Source organism: Schistocerca piceifrons, chromosome 11, assembly GCF_021461385.2.
Source record: "Schistocerca piceifrons isolate TAMUIC-IGC-003096 chromosome 11, iqSchPice1.1, whole genome shotgun sequence".
In the NCBI taxonomy this organism is placed as follows: domain Eukaryota; kingdom Metazoa; phylum Arthropoda; class Insecta; order Orthoptera; family Acrididae; genus Schistocerca; species Schistocerca piceifrons.
In genome coordinates this window covers 135,125,319-135,148,938 of record NC_060148.1, presented here as the reverse complement: position 1 = coordinate 135,148,938, position 23,620 = coordinate 135,125,319, and the positions used below count along the sequence as shown (strand labels likewise).

Sequence of the window (23,620 nt, the reverse complement as noted above, 5' to 3'; positions counted from 1 at the left end):
TCTGTTTCTGGATACACCTTACAATTCAATACCTGATTCCAGAGTGTGTGTCTGGTTGTGATGTACTCCAGCTGGAAATGTCTTTACCAGCTAAAGCTCTGCCTCCCTCCTTAAGAGCTGAAAATGCTGAGATACCGAAGCAACCGCACAAATGTCACAGAACACAGGGCATAGCCTTGCAGCAAGTCAGCCATCCACATGTGGTGGAATGGTGCAGGAGGGCTCCTCCAAAGGGAGTGCTTGTAACGGTAACACCGACCACCATAAATGGCAGTCAGTGATTACATTAAACCTCTCAGAGGAATTTTTGAGAAAGTTGTGACTGTGAGATAACCTAATGGGAACAGAACAAACAGACTGGGATTCATTTCCGAAACACCCCAGCCAGAGAAACACCATCCAGGCACTACAGAAGCAACCAAGCACCTATAAGTGCAATAGCTAAACAGCTCATGAATAGAACTTATTGAAAAAATAACAACACTAAAAATTTGAGTGAGGAACAGATGTTCTCCAGCTCAAAAGCAAGTCTTATTAATTAAATATTAGTTATGTATTAAAATTAGTCACCAGCCTAATTAGGAATTCTTGTCAAACAATGTAATAATGCAGAAGGCAGTGCTAAGGCTAACCTAACTTTCCTTGACACACACACAAAACTCTCTTTATATCTGTTCACATTACAACAGAGTAACGTAGCCTTGCAGATAAATGTAGTACTAATTTGGAAGTCAAACAAATGGCCAGTGAGATAGCAAACAGTAGCATATGCCTCACAACAACACGTACCTTGAATCAGGGCTTAATTTCGGTCAGAACACGTTCTGGCACCTCCCAGAAACTCCCTTTCTTCTAATTCTCTCTTTTTTCACTTTTTTACAGTACAGCACTGGAGATTTGAAATAGTATTAAATCAAAACGTAACTATATTTTTCCGCTGCACCAGAACAAGTGAACGTGACAATGGGTTGCCAATGTGATGTGATGGGCAGGAGGTACTGTGTTTGTGTGTGTGTGTGTGTGTGTGTAAGATAAGTGGAGTATCATTCCAAAGTTGTGTTGGTACATATCGCCTTTTGTTTACAACTGCCAACAACCTCAGCGATGTAGTAGCAAGGCAACGTCTCGTGTGTGTCAATGAGAAATAAATAATGTAAGCCATGTTTGAATGTGAATGTCTTTATAATTTGCTTTCATGAAATCATTTCATTCCATGTTGCAATTTATGTCACAGCTAAAAATCAAATGTGCGTATGGAACAAAAATGACTAAAAGTTGGCAGTCTTTCAAGCCGATATGTCCCTTTGTCCACGGCACTCTTGACCTTTGTATTTATCTGCCCCCACCCTTGTTATGACGTGGTTGACACTATACAGTAGAGAGGAGCTCCCACAGGGGGCAAATTTGAACTCCCAATGCAGAACGGTCATGTATATGTTTGACCCATAAGTCTGTCTGTCTGTCTGCCCCAACATAGTTCTCAAACGAAAGTTCCAATTTTAAAGCCGTTTTTTTACTTGACAGCTGGTTTAATCAGGACGGTTCTTAGATATATTTCTGAAAGTCTGTTCAGCCATTTAAATGTCATGAGCTATATGAAGTAAAAATGTTTTCCGCCATCATGCTCTCTTGAAATACATTACGTAGTCCATAAGAATTACATCACGTTATGTAGTGCCAAACTGTAGAGCTCAAAAAGATGTACCTAAATAAAAGATTAAGGTTGAAGAATAATGACGATTTTTGTCTTCTGAAATTACCTGTTTCAGCACCCACAAAGCAGAAAAAGTGTGTGTGACTTAACTGTGGAAGACAAACATATGCTCTTGCTGACTTTTCGTGGTTCTTTTTGAGGTCTAAAATCATTAAAAAATCAAATGATTTTGCTCTAATAGTTTATGTAGCGTACTGTAAGAGAGTACGAAGGCGGCCCACTTTTTTGCGACTTGGTTTACAACTATAGCCACAGCTTATTTCTTGTGCTACCTAAAGTAGCGAAATATATACTAATAGATAGTAAATGAATATGTCTAAGTTAATGAAAGAAACATGTAAATCCCATAAGTGGTTCTCACGTTACAATCGCCTATCTGTATGTCTGTTTGTGAATTCAGTCTTTGTAGTCCACGATTCAGACAGGTCGTGTCTACGGCTTTTTCAATTTGAATCAGTTTACCTTGTTAGCCATCGCTGCCTGACAGAGAAGCCAACAGACAATCCAACAGGCACTTTAGGAATTAAAGTTCAACGATATTACTCAGTCACTCTATGTAGGTCAATCGCTTGCAGTTCAGTTGTTCTGCTCAGAACCGACAGCATTGTTTCGGTTTGTTCGTAGTGTTTATTTACACAGCGAGACTGTGATTGGACACAAGAGTTTAATAGTTACGTATTTCTCTACAAAAATTAGTGACTTCTTTAAATCTAAAAGACAAAAAGTTAGTGAGAGCAATGAAAACCACAGTTTAGATGTAGAATCCATGAAGTCAGCTGTGGCTGGAGAAGAAGATGCAAACAAAAAATCAGATAATCCTTCTCCTACGTCATTGTAGCAAAATGAAAATTTCTATAAGTTGGTGGAAATGGATACAGACAAAACATCTATAGACAGTATTGATAATTGTAATGATGATGAAAAGCCAGATTGTCGGTCTGTCGAACAATGTACAGATTATAAAGCTAAAAACCCATGGTTAATTATGAAAAAAAGGCCAAGTTTGTAGAAGTGTATCTACACTAGGTAAAGGAACAAGAAGTTGTTACTGAGCGTGTTTTTGGACACCTTATAAGCAAGCAAAGTTAAATAGACCGTTTTATGAGTTTGAGACAGAAATTGATCTCCAAATTAAAAATGGTTTGGATATGGGCCGAATACTATGTTCAAATGTTGCTTGATCTAATATAGTGATTCATATTTCTGACCAGATGACAACAGATCTAATAAATAATTTAATAAAAGGCGACTCCAAATTTTCACTTCTTTCACACAAAAAAGCTTTGACTGTATAGTTCAGAACATTGTTAAAAGGAATGGAAAACGCCATGACAATTTCTTTGACACTTTGGCATTTCTGCAATGAACTTAATTATGACACCACTGAGATCTTCACTCTACATCAGCACTGTTTGTAGTTCATTACGCATCAGACTTCTGGGACCACCTGTAGCTAGATATGAAAATGGGTGTCTTGGATGGCGAAGGGATATCATTCTGCACTTGCTACACAGTCAAAAGCACGAAGTGATAGTGTGTAATGAGGATAATCCTGTATTATGGAAATGTTTTTCTTAATCCGTCTCCATTGATTGTGTTTGAAATAATTTCACAGTGCTTACTTTTTCTTCCTTTATTTGAGCCACTGAGTATGAACTTAGTTAAAACTATAAGTTCAGTTAATAATATGTCCTAAAAAGGTACTTTTTAACAATAAATACACAATGTATATTCTGTATAAACTGACTGGTCATATGCCACTGACTTTTGTCAGGATAACAGATGTTTGTCATTTTAAGTTAATACGCTATGTTGAAAGTGTAATAAAATTTAAAGGGAAATATTTAAACAAAGTTGTATACCCTTAGGTCAAAGATATATACCGCATGTTGACAGGACTTGTTATTTCGTGAGTGAAGGGAAATTAAATTCATATTTAAAACTACATAACTGTAATCTCAAAATTAATGCTCAGTACAATTTATTATTAATGTGATATTCTTGATTTGGAATCATTTGTAATTTTATCATAAATGAGTTAACAGATCAATACTCAATCCGACCGATTCAGTTTATTGGTCATTAGCGGTTTAATTGTTGAATGGCAAATCGAGCTAAAAATCTACTGAGATGTGGGATTCTTGAAGTTATGAACTGCTGCTTGAAACAGTATAACATCTTCGTGCAGCCCGCTGCAGTAAAATTGTTTAAATAATGGTTTAATGTACAAACCAATTTTTTTATATACACAGTATGTTCTTGGAAATGAAAAAGTAATTTTAACAGAGCTATAATGGAACTCTTGACATTTTTGTAAAATATTCACCAAAGATGGATGATTGTTATAAGTGCGACTTTGACTGGAATGGTAGACTTCACTGTGAAGCTGATTTTAATATAAGTGCATGTTTATTTTTGTAATAATTCTCTCTCAATGCCAAATGCGTTGATTGCTTTTCCTACAAGATGTATTCTACATGTCAAACGTTTTTTGGTCAGACTGCAGCATATGTGTTAACATTTATAATAACAGGTCCGTTTTGATTGTTTGTGGTTAAATAAATAAATATTCAGTTTGCAGCGGCTACTCATGAAATATGTTTCTCAGTTAAGACACTATGGGCTTATGGAAAAGAACAAATCTGTAATCTCTATGACGAGTTTATCATTTCCTGATTATTATAACATAAAGAACACTTGCCCACGAAAGGCAAAGGTCCCGAGTTTGAGTCTCAGTCCGGCACACAGCTTTAATCTGCCAGGAAGTTTCATATCAGCGCACACTCTGCTGCAGAGTGGCAATCTCATTCTGGGAACAATAGTGGTTTTTCAGTTCAATTTTTACATGTTGAGTGTCATGTTAATTAAATGGTAAAGACCTTTCTCTTTGGCTAGTAACATAGGAACTACTTAATTATTTTACAAGTGCAAAAGTTAAGTCATAGATATTTTTTAATCTATTAGCTACATTTTACATTCAGAAGGGAATTTATTTATTACCTGTATAAATAAAACTTGTGATTTCTTTTTCACTCACTATCATGAAAGTTTCAAATGACAAAATCAGACTGAAGAACATTACATATAGTCTTTCCCCATGGCAGTGTAACATGATGTGGGGAGGAGAGGAGGAAGATTACGGCAGCCTCAGGGTGAGGAAGGGGGAGGGGGGAATGTTTTAACTTTATCTTGCATTGTTACCAACTTGGGCATGACGCAACGATCAGCTGCTATGGTACAAAATGCTCACAGAATTAACGTTGCGTGAAGATGTGGGAAATCAAAATTGTACTAGACCCGATGGAGCAGGAATTTCTTAGTCATTAACTGCTAAATGCCTTGTTGATAAATACTGAACACACGTTCATAGAGCAGCTACAAAAAAACTGTTTGAATGTTGTGGCTGGCAGCATTTGAAAACGTGATGTCGTATGACTTGGTGCCAATACGTGTGAAGCAGAACTATGGAGCAAAGTGACACTGGTACGGCAGATGGTGGAACCTTGTGGTGTTATGTTTTTGATTATAAGATATTATGGTTTAAAAACCTGAATTTCAGAACTGTATTTAAGAAAGAATTTCTCATTGTAAGTCGTATCACAAGTCTCTCTCCGTGGCCAGTGGGGGGAGTGGTAGAAGGGGGTGCCTTATGGCACCTAAAAATTTAAAAATTAAGCCCTGCCTTGAATGAACTAGATGCAGCAGTTAATAGAACCCGTCACCAACACATGATACTAATAGCAATACTGAACAGGGCAGAGCATGAAGTGATTGATTTAAATCAGGAGGTCTATTATTATCATATCATATAACGTCATTGCTAGTACACGGTCTCTATACCTTTACGTTACCCAGCTTGCATTAAAGTAGCTAATGCAGTAAATATTTCTTTATTGAGCCCAGTTTGAAGCAATTAAACAGAATGCAAATCTAACTACATTGGCTGTGGAGGGACCTTTGCTTTGCTTCATTAACTAACTAGTTTAGTACATGAGGGCCACAAAGTTTCATGGTTTGAACAGCCATGCTCATTAACAAATCTTCACAAGTGTATATGGAAAATGGTGAGTATTCTCATCAATAATTATTCATTAAGTGAAGCACAACAAACTATAACTCTTCAAATAACAAATGTGCTTTGAAAACTAGTCTTTTAACCTTCTCAAAATATAGTTGGCTGGGCAAATGCCAACACCATTAAATTCAAGTTCAAACACCTTCTCATGGAATGAACAGTAATAAAACTTTGTAATTCTGATCAAAGCGCATAAATGCAACAATTAATAATCTGTTTCACTTCTAATCAGTATTATTATTCTTTTAACTAACAACTTTACTATTTTTGGACAGCTTTTAAGTAAGACAAAGAATTTAAGAAAAGTAATGCAGATCGATTTAAAAATGCACTGGAAGTGGTGTATTTCTCAAATTATTAAACTGAACTTGAAACACAATAACTACACACATTGGAAAGCAATCACAACTATTTTTACGGCTGCTTAATAGTCTTTTCATAATAAATTAGCACACTCGGAATTAAATTCACTAGGATAGGATTCTCAAGGTTTGTGATTTGGGATAATCACAGGTGTAATATAGAGCTTTTAGCAACAGCACGATTGTTATTAAAATCAACCAAATTTCACAAATACCTAGTTCATTTACAGTGCCAAATATAAACAATTTGGTGGAAGACTGGTGGCACTGGTGGCGTGATTCGCAGTGGCTGTTAACATGGCAGCGATGTAGTCATGGCAGTACTGTTGGCCTTGCCCTGCTATAGATCTTCTGAATTACATTTTTGCAGGGCCGAAAACCATGCCATGATAATGGTATCACCAAATGCAGCATCTGAGGTCCGTAAATAACGCTTTTGGCTCCTCTGCCTCAAAACTGCAAGAACATGAGCCACAATGTTCCGCTACTGCTAGCGAGATATTAACCACAGCAGTGTTCAGGCGAGACTCCTTAGCCGTCGCAAGGGACGAGTTGCCGCTTGCGTGAACGACACCTTTTCCATTCCGCCAGGCTACTTCTGTAGCTGCATGGATTCCCCACATTTTTTACATTCAACCCTGTATTCCCTGACTATGGACCAAGTAATTTACAGTACATTATATAATAATCATTCCAGTAGTTATTTACATTAACAAGCTTAATTTAAACTTTGTTCCAAAAGTTCACATAACTGAAATATGTATATATTATCAAAGTATTTCCACGACAGATAAAACACTCTACATATGTCAGATACAGCACTCTACATAAGCAACTCTACAAATAGAAATATCAATACAAAGTAGGTCAAAAATGGATGTTACATATGCCCCATGGTTCACTGAAGATTCTTGCTAGGCAAACATCAATAACACCTTAAAGGTACCAAGCAGTCCCACCTTAAAGGTACCAAGCAGTCGAAAATAGTAAACACTTCATCCAGAGTTGAGCATGAAAAGAATACATTACAAAACACATTAAAACACTATACGCTCATACACTTCATTACCAAAACAAGACATAAGCAACATTATTCAATTATGTACACCTGTCATAACTGACTCATTTTGTGAAACAGTAAGTTGAGTAGTAAGCAAACTTTATATGTATTGCCAAGAATATTGAGTAGCATTTTGTAAGCATTCAAGAAATGTAGGTATACACATAAAAGTATACCCCCTACAAATATCGCAAGCAATTTGACATTGTACATGCAACACATCCTATAGCATGATTTTGAATTTACAAGGGAGGAAACTATCAATGCTGATTCTAATAATAGTAGTTCATTCTTTGATATTTACATAAACAAACATATTTAAACTGAACCTACTGTTCTTTTCTTACTGCCTTTATTTGAAACACAGTCCCTCTTTGAAAACTGTAGCAAAACACATACAACACTAACAGATATGAAAATAAAATAATTTTGCTACCTGCAACAGCATCTTGCACTGCATTTGACAACATTAACAAATTACATATCACATTAATCAATTGGCTGCCCATTTTGGGTTTTGGCAGTCTATTACAGACAGTTTTTATCCCCACTTTGGAAAGTCTTCTATGCTGCCCATTCTGTATTTAAGGCATTCCACATTTCTTTTCAATTTAACATCATTTGCTTGTAGCCCTTTCAGTACAGGGTTTCACATATTTTACAACAGGTTTTAGAATCAGAAACTTCTAAGATAGTAACAGCAATTTTGCATAGGTAACAACATTTTTATAAGAACATAAATTACAGTTAAATACAGTATGGTAGCTTCATAAGATAGATACATTATTTTATCTACAGCATAATATACATTTTTAGTCTGATATGATTTCTTCATTTATTCATTCCTAGGTACATACAGTTTGAGATCCACTACATTATGGACATCAAGGAACTTCTTCGACTCTGGGTAGATTAAATAGTTGGCATTGTTGTGAGGTGTGTCTTGTACTGTGAATGGCCCATTATATATACATAAATTTAGAAATTTCGTGGTTAAGGGGCTCCGGAAAGGCTCAAAATCATGAAAAGTTCAATTTTTACTTTTTTCGTTTTCTGAATCTGCAGACTATTACCTTTTAATAGATATATAATTTATTCAATTCCGAAGACTACAACTATTTTTAAATTTTTTTTGAAATGTGTTCTACGTGGGCGTGACCCACTGTGGCGCTGTTAAACTGCTGTCAAATGGTGTTATTATTAACGTCCGTGTTCATCAGGTACATTTTAGTGATGTGAGATAAAGTATGTGTTGTGGCTAACCTGTGATGGTTCAATATATATCGCTGGTGTGATTGTCGATTGTTTCATGTTTATTTACTCTGTCGTTATCTCGAAAATATTCGTAATTAATTCTGTTTCTTGAGTCTTTTTTTTGTTGAAGAATAGTAATGAGTAAAAGTAAAGTTATTAGAAATCCTCTGAAGGCTTTTAAGAGAAGGAGAAATGTTGGAAAGCCAAAGGTATGTGTTATTACTGTAAACAATAAAGACGATAACCAAGTGAGTGAACCTAACCTCTCAAGTACACCTGCCCATAGCAGTCAAAGTGGGAAAGAAAATACTTCACAGAAGAAGCTTGGTTCAAAGAGTGAAAACTATGAATGTTTTATGGGCGAATCGGATGTGAATGAAATATTTGATATGTCGGTTCTCAAAGGAATTTTTTCAAACTGTGTAAGATGTATTCATTGTAGTGAAGTTGGTCTGGACTCCATAATAAAGCACATAGGACTTGCTAGTGAAATACAACTGAAATGTGATAGGTGTTCATACATGACCACCTTTTGGAACAGTGTTGCAGTAACTGCAACTCAAGAAAATGGTAGCAAAATCTACGAACACATTAGATTTGTTTATTCCTTGTGTTCAGTTGGTAAGGGTGCTACTGCAGGTGCAATTTTCTGTGGCATCATGAATCTTCCAAATCCCCCAACCAAGTTTACAACCTATAATAAATTAATAGGGTCTAAAGTAGAAGATGTCTATATAGAATCTATGAAGAACGCTGTGGAAGAGGCAGTAATGGAAAATAATGGTAACAGAGATTTGACTGCAGCGTTCGATGGTACCTGGCATAAACGGGGACACACATCTCTTCATGGTGTAGTATCTGCCACCAGTATGTATACAGGGAAAGTTTTAGATGTAGCAGTAATATCAAAGTATTGTAGATGTCCACAAAAATATAAAGGTACACATGAAAATAATTGCAAAGCTAACTATAGTGGCAGTAGTGGAGGAATGGAAGTGGCTGGTGTTGCCAGTATATTCCAGCGTTCTGAGGCGTGTGATAAAGTGTGATATGTTAATTACCTTGGTGACGGTGATTCTAAAAGTTTCAAACATGTTCAAGGACTGAAGCCCTATGGTGATGAAGTTGTAGTGCAGAAATTTGAGTGTATTGGACACGTACAGAAGTGAATGGGAACAAGACTTCGGCGACTGAAAGCTTCGTACAAAAAACAAAAACTCAGTGATGGTAAAGGGTTGGATGGGAAGGGAAGGTTAACTGACAGTGTAATTGACAAAATTCAGAACTATTATGGAATGGCTATTAGGCAAAATACAGTGTCGATGAAATGAAGAAGGCTGTTTGGGCTCTTTTTTTTTCATACTTCTTCAACTGATGAAAATCCCCAACATAGCTTGTGTCCCAAAGAAGAAGACAGTTGGTGTAAATACTGTATAACAAAGGATTGCTAACTGGTGAAGTGTACACTTGTAAGCATAGTCTGCCTCATGCTATAATGGAGGTGATAAAACCTATTTTCAGAGACTTAGCAGCACCTGAACTGTTGAAAAAGTGTATTCACGGAAAAACTCAAAACCCCAATGAAAGTGTAAATAGTGTTATATGGTCGAGAATCCCCAAGACTGTATTTGTTGGAATAGAAACACTTCACTTTGGTGTGTATGATGCTGTTGCAATTTTCAATGATGGCAACATTGTAAGGTGCAAGGTATTTAGAAATATGGGAATGAAGATAGGTTCTAACATGGTATGAGCGATGCTTGCTTTAGACAAGGAACGCCTTCGGGCTGCAGAGAGGGCTGTAAAGAGTCTAGAAATACAAGCAAGAGTAAACAGGAGGAGGAACAAGAGGAAGCTGGAGGAGGAGTTTGCAGAGGATGAAGATAATCCATCCTATGGACCTGGAATGCACTAAAAAGTTAATCCAATCTTTGTGGCTCGATTCCCAAAACTTTTATTTTCTCATACTAATTACATGTTTTCTAAGGATCTTCCAAACATATTTGTTTCAAACTTTCAGTAAATGTTACACAGTACCTTCTGCATAATTTAACACAGCCTTTTTCCAAAAAAACTGTATATTTTTGAATATACAAATAAAAAATTGCAAAAAAAATGTTGTGAATTTTCATTACAATTGAAGAAAAATCATCTTTAATAACTGAACTAAAATTTTGTAAAATCCCTGTGTTAAGTTGTAGCCCATATTCCAATAAATAATCTGTAAAAAGTTCAACTTCCTACCTCAAATACTTTGTGACGAAAGATGTAATTTATAAGTGTTATTTTAACATTGCAAGTATAGGGCGTTACGGAGCCCCTTAAGTTCACTTGATTATTCATGGGTCTTCAGAAGAACATAGTCTCCAATTTTGAACATGGCAAACTTCAGGTTGCTATTGTGCATTTTAGATCTTGTTTTGGCTTTGTTTTTTCTTTTATCAATTCTTTCTTCTGGGCTAATCCCAAATCTGTAAACGGTGGGAACTCTAGTTTTTCCTCATTTAAACATTTGCTCTTGGTACTGAGCAGAATTTCCCCAAGTGTGAACTCAGTAAACCCATGAGGCAAGGTCTTCATTAATGTATTTAGTTTCTACACCATTCTGCTCCATTCCATCTTTCCAGGTTTTGAAATTAAATTGGGGCCATTATTGGGCAGTACTGCACTGGGTTTTCCAATGGTTCTCAAATACTGAATCATCCTATCAAATGCTGACATTGCTGTCACCTTTTTCAGGAGATACAATTTTATAAATTTAGAAAATACTTCCGAAATCACTTAAATACATTTACAATTACCAGAAGTTGTGGGGAGGGGTCCATACAGGTCCACAGACAGTATATCCATGGTATCTTTAGGTAACGTGTTCTGCATTGGGCCTTGATTAGTTCTATTGGTTACCTTAGCTATCTGGCAGATGTCACAAGACCTAATACGTTCAGTTACCTTTCGACTCGTACTGTTGGCAATCACTATAACACTAGCCAATTTATCTAGACAGTCCTTTGGCCCAATGCTAGTGAAAATAATCTGACATCTGTATCAAATTGGGTAGGCCAACACACCATCCATTCTTCAGTAATGAAGCCTTTCCTCTTATACAAGATACTTTTAAAAATCAAAATTTACTTATACAGATTTCCAATTTGGTTGCTCATTTTGATGATATCGCATGGTTTTGCAAATCTGTTCAAATTCATTTTTTCCTGATCTTCTTCATGTAATTAATTTGGAAAGTTCCATCACCATTGCATTCCTTGGGTACTTCATCAGTACCATTGGGACAATTCATTGCCACATAATTTTTTGTACCCTTTACATAGCAGATTTCATAATTAAATTGTCGCAGGTATAAAGCCCATTGGGTGAGCCTGCCATTTAGAAGGCAACAACCTTTAAGGAATGTTTGAGCTTTGTGGTCAATGTGTGATGATCGTAAAACCCCACCAATCTATAAATTTCTTTAGGTCCCATAATATGGCCAAGGCTACCTCCTCTGATATGGTATGGTTCCTTTTGTTTCCTGTCAATGCCCTGCTGGCAAAAGCTATAGTTCTATGTGCTAAATTTCCTGTACTATTTATCTCCTGGAAAATTTCAATACCAATCCCATAGGTGCTACTGTCAGTATTCATATTGAAAGTCTCTGACAGTACTGGGTGATGTAAAACATTATAATGTCAAAGTTTAATCTTTAAAGATTCACAATCCTGCCGACTCTCATCTGTCCAAACAAAAGCACTAAATCTTTTTATAGATTGTTCAAGTGTGGATTGTTGAAGGGTTTCCCCTTAACAAATATTGTGTAAAATCCACACCAACCTAAAAAGGCTTACAACTGTTTCCTATTTTTTGGTGGGGGAAATTTTTCTAAGGCACGTAGCTTTCTCCAGGTCCTTATTAATGCCGGTAGTAGTAATTATATGGCTCAAGAATTTAATTTCTAATTTTACAAGTTCACATTTCAATAATTTTAAAGTGATGCCTCCTGCTTGAAGAGCAACAGTTTGGAGCTTTTTTTGCCAGTTTTCATTGGAGATAAATAAATCATCTACATAAATAGTTAACCTGAAACTCAACTCCGCTCCTAACACAAAGTCCAGAGCTCTAATAAACACGGCCAGAGAGGTATTCAGTCCAAATGGAACTACTTTGTATTGATAACATTTCCCGGTAAACAGGATTGCTTTATATTCATTCGATTCTAGACTTAATGGGATTTGCCAGTACCCAGTAGTCATGTTGAAGCTGGTTAAACACCTCATTATGAAATTTTTGCAACATTTTGTCCACATTTTCAGGCCTGTCCTCCTCCTCTTTTTACTTTGTTCAGAGTTTGTGCATCAATGGCAACATGTACTCCTCCACCCTTGTTTACAATGATAAGTGGACTGATATATTCGCTGTTACTGTGTTCCATCACTCCTCATTCCATAATCTTATCTGTTTCATTCTGTACGGCCTGTTTTTTTAGAAAAAGGTACCGAATACGGTTCCACAAAGAAAGGACCATGATCCAGAGTAGCAATACAGTATCCAAAATTGTGAGCCAGTCCGGGTTAGCCGAAAATGATCGACTGTTGCTTTCTAAGATAGTAATAAATTCCGCTTTCTCAGGGCCGGCCAGAAATTCTACACGCGTGCGGTGCTCCTGCACATGTGCAACTTCCGGGTCACAGCGTGCATGCCGCAGCCACCAGCGTTCATGTACTGCATGTTTCTATGCACAGATGTCGCTTTGTGCACTTGCTGGGGTACTCTGTACCAGCACATTCTAGTGCTCTTTCCACAGCTTGCAAGCCAACCATGGGAAGGTATTTTGCGTATTAAAACATTTAAAATACTGTCACAGTCTACTCATTGAGACGTCTACTTTTACGTTACCAGTTTAACCTAGTAAGACAAGTAATACAGTTAACAACCGTGCGTTTTTATTAAGGCAGCTTGACTGACGGCACGCAAATACGCGTAATGTTTTTGATCTAGTACTTAAGAAAGAGAGCAATTAGCGACTTACAGCGAACCTTATTCATGATTTCAAATAACATTAAACTAATGCAAGGTTTCCTATAACTAATTCTTGGTGCCCTCTGTTACACCCACATAATTTCTGTCTCATTGACCTCTGAACAGAATGATAACTGCAGACCTCTTGATAACCTGCTATTTCAATACTATCAGTTCCGTCTAAAATCTGCATAATAACAGACAATTAGATGAAGGTTATTGTTTATCGACGTCAGCTGAGCGTAGCCCTTCACACATTAAAAAAAACCCTAAATGTAAGTATACATTGGAACAATCGGTTTAATGAGCAATTTTCCTGATAATAATGTACCATGGAGCAGAATGATGCAATAATGCACAGTTAGTAAACAATAATTTTTAATTATGAAAGGAATAAATCCAAACACGTTTATCACTGGTTATGAGGAATGATATAGTTAATATTGGGCATAAAATATCAGCTCATTGACGAACGCAAGCAGTTGTGTAGATTTTCATCACTTATGCTTGACAGAAGCCTTGATTTATTCATTTTCATCACCCAGAAAAACCTTTCACAAACATATGTCAACCCAAACATGGACATAAGTATCACAGCATCTTTGTGGAGGCGTGGAAATTCTTGTTGTGAAAAATTTTTGTAGAATTCTTTTGAACTTCCCACTGCAAAGAACTTGTCCTTCAGTCTTGTATTGCACTGTAGGTCGATCAGTTCGATCTGTAGAACATTCGAAGCATCTTCAACTGACGACGAGAACGGTTGAGCAAAGAGGCGAATGGCAGGAGACAAACTCGTATCATCTGCAAATTGTGCTCGAAATTGTTCCTTAATTTTTACAATTATTGATACGTATTCTTGAAATCTAGCACTTTCATGGACCAGTCCAAGAGTCGGGAAATGTGCAGTGTTTTCTGTCATTAGCTGGCCCTCCCAAAGCGCAAGCTTCCTTTCAAAGGCATTTGCTTTTTCCAACATGTCAGAAATTAAATTATCTTCACCTTGCAAACTGACGTTCAGGCTGTTCATGTGAGACGTAATGTCCACAAGAAATGCAAGGTCTGATATCCAACAAGGGTCTTCCAACATAGGTTCACTTTTTCCCTTCTCATGTAAGAATGTTACTATGACCAAACGTAAATCAAAAAATATTTTCAGCATTTTACCTCAACTGATCCAGCGTACTTCAGTATAGTAAGCTATGTCGCCGTACTCCGCTCCTAATTCCTCCAAGAACCGCCGAAACTGGCGATGCTTATGCCCATGTGTCTTCAGGTAGTTTATAGTATGCTCAGTAATTTGCATGACGTTTGCTAAGGTTACTGATTTTGCACAAAGCGCCTCTCGATGCAGAATGCAGTGAATTCCATACGTCCCATTTGTGCGCCCTAGCTTTTGGCACATCCGTGCTATGAGTCCTCTCCGATGGCCTTGCATTGATGGTGCTCCATCTGTAGTCACTGAGACTAACAGATTCCAATCCATACCGACACCATCAATCACTTGCTCGACAGCTTGAAGTAAGTCCGCACCTGTAGTAGTCCCTTTCAAAGGTACTGAGTCCAAAACGTCCTCTGTTACACAAAGTGCGTTATCGACAGCTAGTATGTATATCAAAACTTGGGCTGTATCTGTAAGATCTGTTGCTTCATCGAGTATAACAGAGAAAGCAACAGATTCTTTGGCTTATTTATTAGCTGCCTGTGCACATTTCCAGCCATAGCACTGATACGTCTTTGTCACTGTTCGTTTGGATAGACTGATTTCTTGAACCCTGCTGACGTTCGTGGGACACACAAGTTCTGCTGCATCATTGAGACACCCTTTCACAAACTCCCCTTCGTAAAAGGGTTTCCCAGATTGTGCAATTCTTCATGCGATTTTAAAACTTGCTTGCAGTGAAGATTTAGTGTGGTTGTCATTCTGGAAAATTGAAAACAGTACATTGTACAGCATACAGTAAAATAGACATAAATGTAACACAAGAAACTAAGAAGTATCAGTTACTCTGACGTACTGTAAATTCGAGTTTGTGTCTCATCCATTTTCTTAAGGACATTTAATTTTGCTTGCCGTACTTCACTGTTGAGTACACTACACTCGTCTTTGTGATATGTATTGTAGTGTCTTTCAATTGAAAACTTACGTTGGCTGCCTATTATTCGGTGACACAGCAAACACTGAGTTTTCACCAGTGGCTACAAAAAAGAATTGCAGTACCCAGTCATTTTTAAACAACTGACAACATAGATCTACATCTACATACATACTCCGCCATCCACCATACGGTGCGTGGCGGAGGGTATCTCGTACCACAACTAGCATCTTCTCTCCCTGTTCCACTCCCAAACAGAACGAGGGAAAAATGACTGCCTATATGCCTCTGTACGATCCCTAATCACTCTTATCTTATCTTTGTGGTCTTTCCTCGAAATATAAGTTGGCGGCAGTAAAATTGTACTGTAGTCAGCCTCAAATGCTGGTTCTCTAAATTTCCTCAGTAGCGATTCACGAAAAGAATGCCCCCTTTCCTCTAGAGACGCCCTGAGACTCCCACCCGAGTTCCTGAAACATTTCAGTAACACTCGCGTGATGATCAAACCTATCAGTAACAAATCTAGCAGTGTGCCTCTGAATTGCTTCTATGTCCTCCCTCAATCCGACCTGATAGGGATCCCAAATGCTCGAGCAGTACTCAAGAATAGGTCGCACCAGCGTTCTATAAGTGGTCTCCTTTACAGATGAACCACATCTTCCCAAATTTCTACCAATCAACCAAAGATGACCATCCGCGGACCTACCACATTTCCCTGGGGCACTCCAGATGATACCCTCACCTCCAATGAACACTCACCATCGAGGGCAATGTACTGGGTTCTATTATTTAAGAAGTCTTCGAGCTACTCACATACTTGGGAACCAATCCCATATCATCATACCTTAGTTAGGAGTCTGCAGTGGGGCACCGAGACAAACGCTTTCCCAAAGTCAAGGAATATGGCATCCGTCTGATACCCTTCATCCATGGTTCGCAAGATTTCATGTGAAAAAAGCGCAAGTTGCGTTTTTCAGGAGCAGTGCTGATTCATGGACAGCAACTTCTCTGTCTCTAGGAAATTCATTATATTCGAACTGAGAATATACTCAAGAATCTTGCAATAAACCGACGTTAAGGATATTGGTCTGCAATTTTGAGGATCTGTCCTTCTACCCTTCTTATATACAGGCGACACCTGCGCGTTTTTTGCAATCGCTCGGCACTTTACGTTGAGCAAGAGATTTGCGATAAATGCAAACTAAGTAAGGAGCCAGTGCAGTAGAGTACTCTCTGTAAAACCTAATTGGAATCCCATCAGGACCTGGCAATTTATTTATTTTCAACCCATTCAGCTGCTTCACAACCCCAGGGATGTCTATCACTATGTCCTCCATACGGGAATCTGTACGAGATTCAAACGGCGGTATGTTTGTACGATCCTCTTGCGTGAAAGATTTCTCAAATGCTAAATTTAAAATTTCAGCTTTCGTTTTGCTGTCTTCGGTTGTCAGGCCAGACTGATCAGTGAGTAACTGGATGGAAGCCTTCGACACGCTTACCGATTTTACGTAAGACCAGAATTTCCTTGGGTTTTTAGCTAGATCTTTTGCTAAGGTATGACGGTGGTAGTGGTTGAATGCTTCGCGCACCAACCTTTTTACAGCAGCACGAATCTCTACTAACTTTTTCCTGTCCTCATTCTCCCGATCTTTCTTGTACCGCGAGTGTAACTGCCTTTGCTTCCTGAGCATTCTCCAAATTGCGCTGTTAAACCTCGGTGGGTCTTTTCCGTCCGTAACCAACATTTTCGGCACATACTTGTCCAATGCGTGATTTACAATGTGTTTAAAATTTGCCCGTAATACTTCCACATCCATCGTACCGGAAGTCAATGAAGTCAGTTCATTTACGAAGTGGGATGCTAACAACTGCTTATCTGCTCTTTCTAGTAAGAATACTGTGCTAGCCTTCTTGACCGACTTTTTAACTTTCGTAACCATAGTCGTAATGACAACATCATGATCACTAATCCCTGTCTCAACAATGACACCGTCGATGAGGTCTGGTCTGTTCGTGGCTACCAGATCTAAAATATTTCCATTACGCGTTGGCTGTCGATTTAGCTGCTGAACACAGTTTTCGGATAATGTGTTCAAAAGTAATTCACACGACGGCTTGTCTGTACCACCTGTAATGAATCCATAGAGATCCCAGTCTATACTAGGTAGGTTGAAGTCGTCTCGACTAATATAGCATGATCCGGGTACTTCTGCAATACAGAATGTAGACTCCCTTTGAATGATTCTAGAACTGTCACGGTGGAACCTGGTGGCCGGTAATAACACCCCACAATTATTTCCCATAGCCCTGTTAAACGTGTCCAGATAACTTCACAATTACACTCTACTTCGACCTCAGTAGACACAACTGTCAACTGCAATGAAGACACCACCTCCTACGGTGTCTAATCTGTCTTTCCGATACACGTTCCAACCCTCACTAAATATTATGACATGTCCACATTTCGCTGCTCAACGTCTATGCGTGACTAGAAGTCAGTGTGGATAGGTGTTGGTTTCGAATGCCAATTACACAAAACACTTTTGTCTCCTGGTTTCAGTTTGTCATCTCATTGCTGGTTAAAAATGACGATTTCTGACGTTTCATTGTGCTTAGTTAACCATCCGATCAAGTGCTGCGTTCGAATATCCGGGAAACACAAAACTTTATGGCAAATCATTTCGAGTTTGAACTTGCATACTCTTCGTTACTTGTGACTGAAACCATACTTGACATATTTCTTCTTTACTTGTTAGATTGCATTCCCGGATAATAGTGCAGTGAGAAAACTTTCGTCGTGTCATTTAAAGGAGGATGCTGCTTTCTGAGGTTTCATTTATTACAATAAGTTTGAATATGCAAGCGTAATGGCTGTGTAATGTCCAATAACATGTTTTCTGGTATTTGCATTATCGAAGTGTCAGTTTGCATGTAAACTGATGGTCGCACAGAGCAGTTGTCTCTTGTGGCCTCATGCAGTGAACATTTTGTACAGGCAAAGACTGTACCGAAAACAGAGCAGAGGAACAATGTTACGAGGACTGATTACAAATCAGGCGAAACACAATTCAGATCGTTCCGTAAAGTTGGTCCGTTCTTTTAAACCCGAGGACCGAACCACTGAATTTATGCGGCTGCACGCCATAAACTTTATGGAACAGTCCTTACGCCGCAAAAACATTAAGATGGACGACAACTGAGATCGTTCAGATGATTTTGAGCATGATAGTACTTGTTAAATACATGTGCGTATGCTATGAGGCCATAAAATGTCACACACACACACAGTTTTTTTATGGGGGTGGTGTTGCCAAGTTGGTGTTTATCTCTCACATGTTTTGAATAAATTGTTGTCTATGTGTCAGAAAGTTTCAGTGTTTGGTGAGGCTGAATGAAGAAAACTGCCGGTAACTGCAGTGAAATTTTTTTGCCTGCATAGCAGGAAAGTGTCTGTTTGAAAACCAGGAGATGGGATTCTTCTTGTGTGTGACCTCTGGCAGTGAAGCTGCAGACAGAGACCAGTATTAGCTGCAAGAAGCCTGTTTTGTAGTGGAGGTGAGCGACTGGTTAGGTGTTGCGTGCCGAGAGCAAAGGAGCTGACTTGCAGGAATGAGTGTGACAAAATGTGACAATGTAATTCTTTCAGAGGTTGTATAATGCTATTTGTAATGGACGATGAATGAAGATTTTCTTATGAGGGGGATAGAACAGATGTACTGCAATTTAATACATACACACAATTGTGCACTGTTTTGTACTTTGGGAGGGGGAATACGGTAGGTTTGTTTCAGGACAGATTTGTATTCGCAACAGTTGTTTCCTCGTGTGGGTGTTTTCCTCATTCTGTGTGCTGTGTGTTTGCAGCAGAGAGTGGCAGTTTGTGTGTTTTGTGCAGGAGCCCCTCTGCAGAGGAGAGGGGCAGGAGGCTGGTCCAGGCAGCTCAGCAGGGGGCAGTGGGGGAGCTGAGGGTGCTGATCGCCGCAGGGGCCCACGTGGCGGCGAGGGGCGGGGGTGGGCAGACCGCCCTGCACTGGGCAGCGCGCAGGGGAGGCGTCGAGGCGGCGAGGCTGCTGGTGGGGGCGGGGGCGGCGGTGGACGCCAGGGATGATGACGGGTGGACGCCGCTGCATTACGCGGCACTCAGTGGCCACGCAGAAGTGGCGGCTGCGCTGCTCGACGCGGGGGCCGGCAGGGGGGCCACAACTCGTGGTGGGGAGACAGCGCTGGACATCGCCAGGCGGTGCAACCGGAGGCGGCTGGTGGAGATGCTGTCATGAGGCAGCCCGTCCAGCGAACTCTGTGCAAAAAAAACAGGAACTGAAACAATTTGTACGAGAGCAATATTCATAATTTTTAAATAAAGATCGAAAAAACTCAATCCAATTGTGACTCACTAATTTCAGCCCTCCTCGAGTAACATACAGCACACAAATACTCTAAGCAATGCTGTAGCAAAACTGAGACAACGCCAGATAAAAGTAAAATAATTCATATAACAATGGACAATCCTTCTCTCAAGAAAAATCTCACGAGTACACTTCCAGACTAAACTTGGCAAAAGTTAACAGTTCATTGTGAACAAACACAACTGCTCTATAATATCTGATCACTGAAAAGTATTTCACAGCAGTCTGCAAGGTGCTGCATCAGACTATTCTAATCTGCAACATACCGAGATTAATGCTACATCAGTTCTATCACCAGAATTTTCGCTCCTGATATCAGACTCAATTTACTTCTCCATATTCAGCAAACATTCTACTCTACCGTACCTGTTGTGTTTAATAACAATGAGATATTAGTAGCAGTATTCACACTACATAATGCGACTATCATCTGGAACCATACAGTCAGTCCACATTTAACTAAACACAATCAGACCACAACATGACACACATACAAAATGTGAAGGAAATCCTCCTGGTACTGTTGTCTGTACTTGACGTAAAAGATTGCAACGAGCAAAGTAATTCTAGTTGTATTCGAGACAGAACACTGAGCCCGAGTTTCAGCACACGAAAGCAATTTCGCAACGACGCACACGAGTCTCGACACTCATCGGTCACAACGGCAAAGCTGAGACGGTAACGCAAGTCGTGGAGCTACAGGTAATAAAATTACTCTTACTTTGACTCGTACATCGAGTAAATAAGTGCAGTGGAGAGTGTACGCCTGTCAACTCAGCTGCTGTCGCCTCACTCCACTCCCTGCGGCCGCAGCTGACGCAGCTCGCCGCTCCCCGCCAGTCCGTGGCTCCTGCCACAACTGTCAGCCGCCTCTCTGCTTGTGAGGCGCCAGCAGGCAAACGGCAGAACAGTCCGTGAGGACGTCAGTCAAAACTTCACTCACAAAGAGTACTGACAAGGCGCAGAAGAAATGCCCAGACACAACATTGCCTTCACGAATCTTTTCAACAGTAAAACTTCTTCTCCGAGACCGTCGTTGTTAACGTCTACACTGTAGGAAGATTCGTCGTTTCCCACAAGCTCTTGGACCGGAGAATCGTTTTCGCTTACGTAGTTCCACAGGAAACTGAATGTCTCCGTGTTGTGTGTGGCTGCACGCGGTACAGTCAAGTTCCCTACAGCTGTGTAATAACGTCGCAAACATTTAGCTGAAAACTGTTCCTCGAGCTATGGTTTAAATCGTCCCCTGCTGCTTCATCAACAAAGCGTTTTCTTCTGCCTTGCCGTTTCTCTCCGTTATCATCAATCATTACATTCAGTTCAGGTGACATTCCAATATTTTCTGCTACTTCGCAACTTCCTGCGTAAATAGTATCCCATCATTTCTCAGCTGATTTAATTCTTCTGCGAGACTCTTATTACTACTACTTGAAACATACGTTTCTCCGGTTTGAAGTACAACTTTACGTATGTTTATTGTAGCCAATAATTTCAAATACTTCTGAATGCTCCTTAGTTCAATATGTTGCTCCCGCAGTCCAGGTTATTAGCAAGTTCAACCGCCCATTGTAATCCTGGGAATTTCTCGGCAAATGGATGCGTGGCACCTACCCACACAGACCCTCTCGTTGCCGATATTTTGTTTTTAAAACTTTCCGTAGCAGCCACTTCCATTTTAAATGAGTTTCTTAGAAACAGCAGTTGTACTGGAGACAGAGGAGAAACGTCATCGGGAAGTATCGCAGTTAACTCGAGTGCTTCTTTTTGTCACGTCTTCCCCACATGTGGCACATGTACGCTGAAGTTTCGTTGCTCTGTGTGCGACTATGACTTCCATATCAGGCACAATCTTACACGCCTCCGCCGTGATATTAAACGCTCTTTATGGAGGTAACAGAGAGTCATGTTATGCATCTCGCCGTAAGTTCGGCACGCGCTTGACGCCCTCCACCTGGTGTTGCCTGCTACTGCGGCTCACTGGAACGGCACAGCACGCCACAGCAGAGGGGAAACAGCCCAGAACTCCGTCCCCTTTCCTCGCATCGTCAAACACGCTGCAATTCACTGCTCATATCGCTCAACAACCGGACGCCAAATAGTCTGAAACGTGTTCCTGTTTAAACTCGTGTATGTAAATGTCTGGTTGGTATCTGAGAAGTTTATTTTGGTATGTAAATAGGTTAATCTCAGAGCAGGGCTGCAGAACTGTTTTAAAATTAAATTTTGAGCGGAAGTATGTGAAGCACATGCTACACGATGCGAAATCCAGTCTGACCACCACATCCGACAACTCGCCTGCGAGAGAGCATGGCGTTTTCAATGAAACTTATAAGTGCTATGTGATTGCAAAGCAAATGACTCAGGTTAAAATGTTGCCACTGAATGTTGTTAATGTTTATCTTTAGCCGTGCAAAAATCACTGAACTAGCAGTTTTACGGTAATTACAGAGCAAATGAACACAAAATTTTACGCATCCAACTTTGTGTTGAAACCGTTTCAAAACTCACTAGGTAACACCTGTCGCAAATCATCTACCGATTTGAAACCTCTGAAATGATGTACTTTCACAGATATATCCCGACAATTACACTATCTGACAGTGGGCAATGGTAATTAAATATGTTGGCCTACCTCTGCAAACGAAAGGGTCGTTTGTTCTGCAGCCTATTCACTATTAACATAATGACAGAGCTGTCAGAAACCAAATTTCACTTGCCCTACCTGTGACCGATATGCAATGCATTCAGTATCATATCACGTTTCATATTTGTGTTTCTGCAGCACACAACTCGTGATGTGCAACGCAAGTAAGCAAACACATTCATAAAGCTAAGGAATCAAAAAAGAGAAACTGAAGTTAACGACTGACAAATGAGAAAAAAGGATTCCAAGTATAAGTATGCTTCATTAAGCCACATCAACAATACACCCTTTCATGAATTTCTCACAACTACACATGTCAACACACTCACTGGTGCGACGCGCTCACATACTAAGAGTAAAATACTTAAAACGACTCACCACGCAGGAACTGGAGAATTTATTGTCATTTCGCGCGCTGCGTTGACAGCTACAGTGCTGTGCTATAATGCAAAACACATTGTCCACCTTGCCACCATGATTGTTTACATCGTTTCATATTTGAAATATTTTGTCACCTTGGCACCATGATTGTTTACATCGTTTCATATTTTAAATATTTTGCGTTATGTTATTAGTTTCGGGGTAATTTCTACATTTAGTGTTTTTACTGATACGTCTGTGGTTGACAGCCTCCAGCTGTTCCAGCACAATATGTCTCCAGAACTGAGTCTGAATGCAGTGCTGCACGACCCACACCCTACATGAGAAAATAATTACGAAATATTATCAGCCCAGTATATGTTTACTTACAGCTGCACAGTAAAGGCTGATACTAGGAAAAATATTTTGTTTTTATCGCATATCCAGTTATAGAACAGTTCTTACAGGTGGCGACAATCTCTAAAAGACTACAGAACAATCAGGTGAAGAAAGGTTCAACCGTAATTTCGAAAATGTAATTCAAATGACGCAACGGATATCTAATTGTGCAAAAAATGTCTTAGAGGTGAAGTGGAAAAATAATTAACATAATAATCGGTGTTGAGCGAACTGCCGTAC

At 39.3% G+C, this 23,620-nt stretch overlaps 1 protein-coding gene across 1 annotated transcript in view; it reads left to right on the top strand.

Moving 5' to 3' along the window:
* The window catches only part of LOC124720068 (BTB/POZ and MATH domain-containing protein 3-like), a 55,354-nt gene extending 35,405 nt beyond the window's left edge, over window positions 1–19,949 (top strand). The window contains exon 4 of the mRNA XM_047245335.1: window positions 19,467–19,949. Within this exon, the coding sequence (XP_047101291.1) occupies window positions 19,467–19,848 (382 nt within the window). The 3' untranslated portion in view covers window positions 19,849–19,949. The remainder of the gene's footprint in view (window positions 1–19,466) is intronic.
* The last annotated feature ends 3,671 nt before the right edge of the window (window positions 19,950–23,620 follow it).